At 29.1% G+C, this 12,082-nt stretch overlaps 1 protein-coding gene across 4 annotated transcripts in view; it reads right to left on the bottom strand.

Annotated features, from left to right (window-relative positions):
* LOC142319454 (putative sodium-dependent multivitamin transporter) overlaps positions 1-12,082 on the bottom strand; it is a 75,111-nt gene that overhangs the window by 48,090 nt on the left and 14,939 nt on the right. For all 4 annotated transcript variants that reach the window (XM_075356762.1, XM_075356764.1, XM_075356765.1 and 1 more), the window contains exon 2: positions 7,671-7,795. In XM_075356762.1, coding sequence (XP_075212877.1) covers positions 7,671-7,795 — 125 coding nt within the window. The remainder of the gene's footprint in view (positions 1-7,670; positions 7,796-12,082) is intronic.

The following is a 12,082-nucleotide window of genomic DNA, read 5'->3' as shown; positions in this document are numbered from 1 at the left end:
AGATGAAACTACAAGCACTTCTGGTGCTTATAACAGGTATGGAATATTTCTTCTTCAGTGTTTGTAGTTCTTACAGCATCTACTAGTTTTCATTTCAGCATATTTATTTCTCTATGATGTCTTTCCACACTCTCAAATGTTTTATGTTCCTTCGATTTGGATATTTATTACAGTATTTTCGAACTGCAGCCATACCATTATTTACTTGCATACAAGTTAATAACAGCATGTCCATCAAATTCCTGAATTAATATAAATTTGTATCTTCTCCCATTACATATTACAGCAGATTAAACTACTTTTGTTAACTTAAAGAGAAATACAAAACCACTCACAGAATTATTCACATACAATACACAAAATTTAATTGTAGATTAACTCTATTATATGCAACTTGTGAAATAAAAAATTCCTCGGTTAATTTAATTTGTTTTTGATGTTATTATTTTAATTATTAATTATTTTAGCATTACGAAGACGAGTTTTTGCTCTGTTTAAAATTGTAATATTTTCTGCCAGATTTTGGTTCGTTTAGTTTTGAATTAAATTTGACACATATTTTGTTTAAAACGTTAATTTTTTATTGGTAGTAAAACAAGTACTTTATAGCTAACCTAAAACGTCTTTTTTTACTTCCTTGTACGAAATAAAAGAAGTATTATGATCGCGAAAAATCTCTGTTTCCAGATTTCAGCGGAAATATCCATTTTGACCATCTCTGAATCCATTTTGAATAGTTTCAGCGTGACGTTTGTACGTACATACGTATGTACGTAGAATGTATCGCGCATAACAAAAAAAACGATTAGTTGTAGAATGTTGAAATTTTGCATTTAGGACTGTTGTAACATCTAGTTGTGTACTTTTCCTTTTGATTGCAATCGAGAACCAAAAATATCCAAAAACGCCCAAAATCCAAAAAAAAAAAAATGGATTTTAGATTTTTCTTAACTACTGTAATAAGCCCTCATTGAGAGCTTTTCAACGATATCATAAGTGTTACTTAATTTTATTGGTTCCAGAGTTATAGCCAAAGATGTGCACAAGGAAAGATCCAGCTGACCACAAACAGCTACAAGTCCGGCGTTCAATGCTGCGGTGTTGCAACATTTCACTTGATCACTGCAAAAATCAGTGAACCAGGGAGCGCACAAGAGTAGGATGAGCCGGTCAAGTGTAAGATGCATTCTGAAGAGTGCAAAGTGGAAAGTGTACGTTCTAAGACTGCTATACGCGATAAATGAGGACAACCCAGATTGAAGGATGGAGTACTGTGAGTAATGGTTTCAGCACATAGTTGGCTCGGATGAAGAATTTGCAGGAAAATTTGTGTGGACTGACGAGGTGCAATTTAAAATTAATGGTACTGTGAACTGACACAATTGTGTCTACTGGACTCCTGAAAATTCTCACGCTCATGTGGACAGGGGAGTGAATCTACCAGGGGTTGGTGTCTGGTGTGGTCTATCAGTGCATGGTTTGATTGGCCACTTCTTCTTTGAGGATACTGTAACTGGTGAGGCATATGCTTCAGTCAAGGATTTTACCTGCCATCAAAAATCTGTATGATGATGAACTTTTTTACGTGCAACAAGACGAAGCCCTGGTTCACTACCATCAAAATGTCAGGTTGTACCTTGATAAAACTCTACTCAGACAGTGGGTGGGTTGAAGAGGTGTAGTTGAGTACCCACCTTGGTCTCCTGATTTGATACCCTGTACTTCTACCTCTGGGGAACTGTCAAGAATGACGTGTATAGAGAAAAACCAGCAACAATTTATGAGCTATGTAAAAAAATTGTCATCTGCTGCCATTAGGCCATATACTAATGGTCAGATGGTAATGATGTGCAGTTTGGCACCATGGGTGTTGTATAGAAGCTGCTGGTCATCATTTCGAACATATACCATAACCCTCTCTCAGTGTCAAAAATTGTCAAGTCAAATTTGTCACAAGATATGGTCTAACAAACAGCAAGTACATTTTTTTGGATCCTTCTGTATATATGTATATATTACTATTTATTTACTCAAACTTGTGCATGGGAATATGGAATGAAAATTTTTTAGTGCATGAAAATTGTTGTGCCTGATCAGGATTCAAACCTGTCCTATCCTTAACAAATGAAATGCTGAGACACTACCACTCCACCACAATGATCGACGGAGCTAATTTGCCAAATCAGCTCCTTAACTGCCTCACAATTTTGAATTGCCTGTTGTCTAGATTAGAAATACATCTGTGAAATATCATTAAAAACTTTATTAATTTCATTTTACTTGATAAGTATTATTTTTATAAAGATGTTTTTATGTTATTCCTTTTTAATCTTTACAAATATACAGATTGATTCAGAAATAATTTGGGAACTGATTCTAGAGCTTGAAATGAGGAAATAATCTCATATAAACTAACGTCCGAGAATGATTTGTTATTTAATGGAGAACCAACAAATCACACAAATGAAGTAAGACAATTCATCGATGAAAAATTTACTGGTAAATGGGTTGGACATAGAGGACTGGTAAATTGGCCACTAGATGTTATTCCCTTACAGTTTATGGTGAAGGATGAAGTGTGAGGTATACAGGCAAAAAGTAGACACATTTGATGAAATTATTGCTCACATTCTTAATTATGTTGCCTTCATCAAGAAATGTAACGGTATCATTTTGGTGTGATGTCAGTTGTGGAATTTTTGAACATTTATTGTAAATTATTATAGTACAAGTCACAATGCATATTTTTTTAAATAAATTAAAAGCATTTTAATTTTTCAAAGGTCTAAATTTATTGTACTTAAAACAGATATTTTTAATTTTTATAAATTCATAACATTTTTCTGTAAAGTTTCGTTATGTTTTTATTAATAAAAGTTAATTTTTTTTTGGTTTTTTGCAGACATCATTTTTCATTACATCATTTTTCTCAAAATTTTCTTTACAAGGTTGATAACAAAATTTACCCATTTATTAGTCATTTAACAAAGTTATTATACTTAAAATCTAAAAAAAAATGGGTTTTTCGTTAATAAGTTTTTCTAATTTATGTTGGATATCTTGAAAACTATGGTAGATACAGTTCTGGAACCTGTTTTCTTTGATTTTTCAGGTCAAAAAACATAAGAAACCATCAAATTGGCTTATATAAAGCATTAAAATTTTCAGTATGACCTCATTTTACTAAGGGAACTGAAATTTTTTGATAGTTGTAACAAAGCATAGTTGAAACAATACAACATAGTTGTAACAAAGAATAGTGTTATAATCAATAATAAAGCATTTTCAGACGTATATTTGAATGAACGTTTTTTCATTATTTCAATCAGTCTTAAATTATTTCCCTTTTGTACTGAATCACTCTATATGTTCAGTAAATTCCATTAATTAAGATTTTATTTTATATCTAGATATCAGAGAGCTCTTGAAAGATTTTTTTTTGTTTTTATTTAGCTATTCATTATATTGCTTTTATATGATGTACTTGAATATGTTATTGATGCTGACATTGAAAGGTTGTAAGTGACATTCATTCTCTCAGAAAATATGAAAAGGTCACTTGCTTATTGTTTGTTAGTTTAATCTTTTCATATAAAAAAGTTATTTTTATTCAATGTTGGCTATGAACATTCACTTAATTTTATAAAACAGTTTTGTTGATAATTATTATGTTTTTTTTATTAAATATTTAAATCTTTCAAAATAGGCTGTAAGCATCATCATTATGAGATTACACAGGTCCGTGATTGTAAAGGTTTTTGGAATCTGCCTAGTGATTTCAATGAATTTTTTTGTGCTGAAAATGAGAAAAATATTAAAAAGACTCCATCACTTAAGGTTTTTTCACAATTTGTCATTTTTGTTTGTCTGTACTGTAGATGTTAGTCTATTATAAAGGACCATTTTGTAAAATTGTTGCTTAAATAAAGAATCATAACTTTTATAAAGAGTCAACAACTTTATTATATATGTACTTATATTTACTAGTAATTTTACGTAACTTATATTTTACAAATTTTTATTAATTTAAATTCCAATGATGTCAAAAGGCTGTATAAATATGTCTTACTGTTTTTTCTTTATTTGTAGAAACTTTTTTTGTCAAAAAAACAATAAGGAAATACTGCAGCATTCGCAAAATAGTGTGAAATTTAGAGACCAGTATAAATCTTGGGCTTCCTTATAAGGTTTGTTCAGTGTGTTGAAGAGCTTTGCCAGTGGTCTCAAAGAAAAAACAATTTTTCTGCTTTGGAAAGAACCAAACCATAGAAATGTTCTTTACTTCTTTTCATGTGTACCCATTCAATTTTAAAAAAACAGAAAGAACATTTTACCTAAACCTTCTATCAGTAATACATTCTGTATCTCGTGGACTAGAAATACCTGTTCCTTCACCACCAGATAAATTAGATACATGTGATGAAGAAATGGTTTCACAGGCTTGTGCTGATGAACTGGATGATGAAAATAATTATGATCCTGGAAGTGATAAACCAAATCTTTTCAAGTAATCTAAATTAAATGACTTGATGAGGGACTTAAACTTCCTTAAGGTCTTCACTGTACTTTTAGGCTCAAGGTTGAAGGAAAAAATTTGTTAGCTCTTGGAACTATTTTTTACTGGTTTAGGAGCAAGGAAAAAGACTTTGTTCAAATATTTTTCTCAAGAAGATGCATTAGTTTTCTATAATGGTGTAACTGGACTCAAGGAACAATTCCACATTGACTACAAGGTTTCTGAATGGAGACTTCTGCACAAAGTAAGTATGCTTCTTTATCAGTGGGGCATTCTGTACATCTGAAAGAGTATTATGAAAATCTTGAGTTACTTTTAATGAAATTTTGGTATAAGGATCAAGGTTGGACAGTTTGTAGTGATTTAAAGGTTCTTTCTTTGTTATTTTACAGCAAAGTGGTTATATCAAATATTCATGTTTTTTGTGTTGTGTGAGGGGGATAGTTGTGATAAAATCAGCACTATATTAAAAAAGGATGGCCACCAAGGCAAATCTTAAAAGTTGGTATGAAAGTTTAGTAGAGCCAAGCTACTAAACTTTCATTGTAACAGAGGAAGTTTTACTTCCTCTGTTATATATTAAACTAGGGTTAATGAAGAACTTTTTTAAGGCGTTAAAAAAAAAGAAGAGTATTCAAGTATCTTTGCAGTCAGTGTCCAGGTTTATCAATAACAAAAATAAAGGACTGTGTTGTTTTTGTTGGGCTGGATTAAGGAAACTTATGAAAGATGAAATATTTGAATTTAAAATGAAGGAAGCTGAAAAACAAGCTAGAAAACCTTCAAGGATACAGTTACAAAGTTTCTTGGCAACAAACAAGCCATGGAGGCCAGATGTCGGCCTCTGTGGTGTGAGTGGTAGTATCTTGGCCTTTCATCATGAGGTCCTGGGTTTGAATCCCGGTCAGACATGGCATTTTCACACAGATTTAAATCATTCATCTCATCCTCTGAAGCAATTCCTAACAGTGGTCCCAGAGGTTAAACAAAAAAAAAACAAAAAAGATGAAGATTACAAAAATATTGTACAAAATACGTTATATTTTCTTGAATCATACCTTTACTATTTTCCTGAAAATCTTGATTGTTGGTGTAGTAAGTAGGAGTAGGGAAAAAGATTCCACCAAAACATGAAAGAGATGGAGAGGAGATACAAAAGGGAGAGAGGGAATGTGAAGATGAAGATGTTAGCTAATTACGTTGGATGTTAAAAAGAGATGACCTGCTGTGAGACCACAGAACAAAAAGCACCAAAAGGAGCATCAAAAAAAAAAAAAAAAATTTATAAGGACTTATTAGATAAAACACAGGCCTGTGTTATCGGGAGTTGCCATGTCCTACTCAGCTCAATCTGTTCTTTGATAACCACCAAAGTACTTGTGTATGTGGGATTCTATATCCAGTTTTAAAAAAAAAACTTTTTAAGTGTATTCAACTGCTATGGATGTTAGCCACAAAAACAGTGCCAACAACATACAAGGAATTGCACCCAACATTTCTTAATCTTGATGGTCTACTGGACATTTTTATGTCCATGTTGCATTTTATGTTCACATCATATGCAAGCATGTGAAGCACTTAGGGTGCTTCCTTCATTTGAATTTGAACTCTGATTCTGATGCATCAATGAATAGATTTATAGTACCGAACTATTCTAAGGAGCTCTCAGTTTCTCTGTGAGTTAATTGTCTACTTGGTATACTATTTACATTTCCTAGTGGTTTGGTTCATTCTTTCTTGGATAAAAGCTGGACTGACCACCATACTGGCTTCAACTCTTTGGCTGGAGATGTAATTAACAGAAGTAATAACTCCCTTAATACGTAACATTAAAGAAGTTACTGGAACCATCTTTCTTAAGACAAAGCCAGTTTTAAAACAGCCTAGTTTGGCAAAAGTATGCAAAAAAAAAAATTACAGATTTCTTTAATTAAAAATACTTATAAAAGAGTTTAAAAAAAAATTCATTTATTTTTTAAAATTTTGATCTTTTTTTTAATATGTAGAATGTGTATAAGGAAGTTTTATTCGTATATTTTTATATTTGTGTTCAGGTGAATTTGCCAATTGATTTTGATAATAAACACTCTTGTATAATTAGTTTTGCACCCAGTATTGCAGTGTTATTCTCAAGTAAGTGACCGAGTGAAATAGTGAGGTGTGAACAGTTTAAAAGTGTTAAAATATTTCACTTCACATTATTCATAAGTTGTTGTTGTAATGACTTGCCTATTAGCTAATTCGACATTTGATGATTTATTTTTACAATGGATTCTAATAATAAAGATGATAGTGATAAAATGTTATGATTAGAACTGTAATAAAATATCTTTTAAGACTCCTCCTGTAAGCTAATGAACACCTTATAACAGTGGACTTGTATTGTATTGAATCCCCGATTCTCTATGCTGTTCAGACCTTTAACATTATATAATCTTCATGAACAAATGAGTACGTGTTTGGCTTCAAAAGCATTTACTGTTATCATGAAAGTAAATTTGTAGTAATTAATACTGTTATCTCTTGCTAGGATGTCTGATCATCTTTCACTTATCTTACTATTCATTAAAACTTAGTATTCTCTCAGATTTAAGTTTATATTAGTTTAACAACATATTGTATCCACTCATACTATACAATCATTCTTATAATGGTTTTTCATGAATATTCTCCAAGTAAATAATAAAACCTCTGTTGATTCTAGTCACTGGATTAATATGAAATGAGAGTCCAGATTTCTGATATGTATTATAACCCATATGGGCATTGATCAGTAAAATTTGAGAGTGGTAATCATTAATGTACCTCTCTTAATGTATCTCTTCTGAGAGAGTATTAATTAATTAATACTTTATGAAAATATTTGCTACGTGTAGAGGCATAATCTAGTAAAAAGAATTTATTGACAGGGTTTTTCTATTGTTTTAAATATATGTTTATGTCCCCTTGAAAGAAAATAATATTAGTTCTTATAATGTTATTAATATTTATGAGACTTTTTATTATTATAAAATATATGTAATCTAAATTTATTTAGTTATACTTTTGATTTTTAGTAACAAAATATTTTTTATTTTAATGTTAATTAAATAATTTTTTTAATTAATAAATTTTTTTATAATTACAATTTATGTATTTCTATTTTTTTACTCACCCTTGTTGGTTTTGATTTCTTATTGGAATAACAATAATACATCATAGTTAGTAAAGCATATGTAAGTGTGAAAATGATCACAGTAATATCTGCAGTTCCAAGGTTATTTATTAGCATTTTAAATCCTACAAAAAGAAGTGACAATTAGTAAGACATAGTAATAAAAATTAAAACTGTTAAACATTATATTTTTAATACCACAATAATAAGTTAAGAAATGTATTTTGAGTTCAGTTTTATTTATATAATGCTATTTCCGTATTATTAAAATGATAACAGAATGTCTTGTATAAACTGATTTGTTTCTGTCTTTTAAGATTACTTTATTTGCTATTCATTATTATATCTGGAAAAAACAACTTTTTTTTGATAATGTTGATAAAATTGAATAATATTTGTATCAGTATTTCAATACAATACCTTTGCTGTGTTAGTTGTTAGACTAATAGTTAAATGGTTACAGTTCTATTTCATTTTATTGTATCACAAATTAAATTATGACAGTAAGAATAATTTCTTAAGATCATGTTTTTGTCATTAAAAAAAGATTTATGTATGTTTTTTTTATGTAAGACATCTAATTGCACGTGTTGCATAAGATCATTAAGTAATTCTAACTACATAATCATAAAAAAGCTATTCATTGTTTTATGAGCTTAATTTAAATTAAAAAAGCATGCATGCACAGACATATGAACGAACATGCAAGCATGCGCATGCACGCATACTTGCATGAATGCATGTGTCCACTTATACACGCTTACTCATTTCTTTAAAGTAAAACATTTTTTTTAACAGTTTTCCATCATTTTATTGTAAAATTAGTTGTCTTGGTGGAATTATTGGACCCTATATAAAATTTCCTAGAGAAGAAACTAGAAATTTCCTCGACGAATCCTGGGAAAGGCTTGCAGGAATTTTATTACTTGTATTTCATAATTTATAAAAGCTTCAGTTTGATGATTCTGATTGTATATTCAGTTGTATCAGAATGGCTAGTGCACATAGTTAACTTATGTCCATGATTAATTAATTATTAATCATTTATCTTTCATGACCACATCTTGAAAACTCACTTCACTCATATATACATTTTTGTTGTTTAATTTTTACTATTTAAAGGGTTTGGTAAACTTTCTAACCCTCTTGCACTCTTACTGAGGAATACATTGTATGTATGTAACAAGGAGTAAAAATTATATCTGCATTTGCAACATGAAATATTAGGAATTTTCAAAACCACGTTTCTTGTATTATATAAGCATGATCTAGTAGAGCTGAAGTAAGATTCTTCTGGTTAGAAAAAAAGAAGAAATTTGGTTTTTGACTTTTTGTAAATATGTACATAAAAATGATATTAATGCAGAAACTATTCAAAATCTGCCTACTAGAACATCTGAAATCTGGGTCTTTTAAAGACGCTGATTTAAGTTTAAATAACTACTTTGAAAAGAAGTTAGATGGGTTATGACAAATATTTTACAGCAGAAATATGGTGAAAATTGTCTTTTGTCGACAAGTAACATCAATTTATAAGAATGCATTGTTATTAATTTTCATTTTAAATATGAAATTTACAAACAGAAAATAATGTATATTTTTTGTTAATTACTAAGTTATCATAATTTGTTGTGCATGCACAGTTATTAACCAAATTTTTATTTGCATAACCCCACCACACCCTCAAGCTCTGAATCCCATGCATTATGAAAAATAAATTACTCAAATTCATAACATAAAGTATTGCATACTTATATTGTAACTAGTATGTATCTTATGAGTTACAAAAACACTTAAAATATATTTTTATTGTCTGATAATTATTGTAACAACCATATTCATTGGGTGAATTCTTATGCAGAAATAATGTATTTTAGAAATTTTAATTTTGAAAACTTTTTTCCTGTGATTTATAATATATTGGTTTTATACAGCAGTACAATATTTACATTCAAACAAAGATATTAAGCAATTGAAAAGGATATTAAAAAATGTTTACAAAAAAATAATTATATTGATGAATCAATCATATGTATTATTCAGACATATGATTTCTGTGTTTGGAATAATATAGCTTTAAAGATTTATGAACAATCCACTTTTATAAATATTGATGCAATAAAGTTGATTGTAGTTTGAACTCTATAGTCATTCCATGTGTTTTATACATTAACTAGTTTCTGTCACATAATATAAATTTTAAAGAGTACATTGAGTAATTTTATAGCAGACAATTTAGAATATTATTATTAATTTACTCGTTTACTTATATATTGAAATTGTTTTGCTTTATTCTTTACTTGATAAAAGAAGACGTATATAATTTTTTAATAGATTCAGAGAAAAACAAAATTGAAGAAAATGTTAAAACCTATTATTTTGATAATTATGTTAATATTTTTTTTTTATAGATGAAAAATGTGTTTCATTTTTAGTAAAATTACTTTCAGAAAAATAAATTGTGGTATAATCTTTATGGAAGGGAAATCTAGTCCAGAAAAAGTTTACTTGAATTTCAGCAGAAAAAATTAAGAAACAATCACTTTTAATTTAGCAAACTTATAGACAATTAAAAATTTGTTTTCTTAAAAGGTTTTCATCAATATTGAGCTAGTTTAGGCCATACATTTTTATGGATGAAACTTATAGAATATCCATGGTGTCCAAAGTAAAGTGTGAGTATTTAAAAACTAGAGTACATACAATCTTTTCCATAGATTCCACATTATTATCTATGCAGGTTGTTTTATAACAAATGTGCTGAAAATTTCACGCTCCGACTCGTAGAATGTTATTTTTTAATTTTCTGGGACTTAGTAGTCCCCAACCGGAGATCCGAATGGGGGACTATTTTACCTCCGGAATATTTTACCAAGGAAGGCGCCTCCTATCTATGGTAAAACCTCTATAAGATTGGAACTTATTCTATTAAAGTTACATGTTCAATTGATTGTTAAGTACAATTGGAATAAATTTTATTAACTTCATTAGTTTTATTAATTTTGATGACGATTTCTTAACTTTGTGATGAGAAATGCAAACCTAATCATATGCACAAGTGAAGTCCCGACAGGGATATTTTTATAAAGTAATAAAAATAATTTTTATTTAATATCTGGAAATGTACTTTTTGAGGTTATAAACTGTTATTTTATTCAGTAATATTAATAAGTTTATTGGAATACACCTTCACTATAAACAATGTATTAGAAATAAATGCATACCTTATTTAGATCATAAAATAATTATTTATTATATAGGTCATGTCAGAAATGGTAGCATAAAGGTAAAAAAGAACTGTTCCTACATTTGTGAGGGAAACTGTAGATTAATTTGATTAGAGCATGTGCAGCAAACAAAATTAATGAATAAATAATGTTTTTAGTCCATATCCATAAAATCAATAGTTTTATTAATTGTGATGCAGTTTGTGCACAATAAATACCATTAAGTAAAACTGGTATAAAATGAAAACAATTTTGAATACCTTATTTGTTACATTTTTAGGAAACTTTTTTCTACAAATTATTTGGGTAAAGTTCTCTAGTAACTAGGAATAATATCTGGTTCATTATGAATTACGGAATTCTATGTGGTTAGGACACTACGGTGCCCTACCTCAGTTTGAATCAATGTCTACTAGTTCTAATTCTTGTCAGAAAGATGAGTTAGTCATGTTTCCTTGCAAGATTGCATGATCTAAATCCAATAGAGTTCTATCTTTGGGCATATATAAAAAGTATGGTTTATGGTACATAATTGGTCAGTGTTGAAGATCTTTATGAAGAAAATTTGAAGGTGTTTGATACATTAGAGAAAAGAGAGAGATCATTTTTAAATTGTTGGAAACTACAGTGTATTTACCTACAGTGAAGGCACCTTGAACATTATGTAAGGGGAAATTGAAAGTAAGACTGGTGTGCAATTACTTATGTTGTTTAAATTCTATTCATATTTAAATAAGTTGCAATTATGTAGTTAAAAAAGTGCCACTTACATACAAAGTTAAATCATATTGTTTTCTTATAATGTTAAATAATCCTCATTCAGACAATATTGAAGGTGTGGATTGTGTAAAATAGCTTAAAATTAGCATTAAAATAATATTTTAATTTATTTAATAACATTTAATTAAAAAAGCTGTCATTATGCAATGGGAATAATATTTATTTGTTTACAGTTGGTTTAATTTGCTAAAATTTAACATAGAAAGTATAGAAAGAATTCTTCAAGCTCTTTCCATTGAATTAATTTTACAGTGGAAGATCAAATTTGTCTTAAAATTGCCATAAATTGTCTGTAATAATTTAGGTGTTTAGCAATTGATTTACAAAAATGTCATTTTGTTTTTACTGAAAGACTAAATATTTTAGCTGATAAAACTATTTGAAAACACTTTGATTCCAGAGTTA

The sequence above is a fragment of the Lycorma delicatula genome, chromosome 2, assembly GCF_047948215.1.
Source record: "Lycorma delicatula isolate Av1 chromosome 2, ASM4794821v1, whole genome shotgun sequence".
NCBI lineage: Eukaryota > Metazoa > Arthropoda > Insecta > Hemiptera > Fulgoridae > Lycorma > Lycorma delicatula.
Note: the sequence above shows the minus strand (reverse complement) of the source record. Positions and strands in the feature narration are given on the sequence as shown.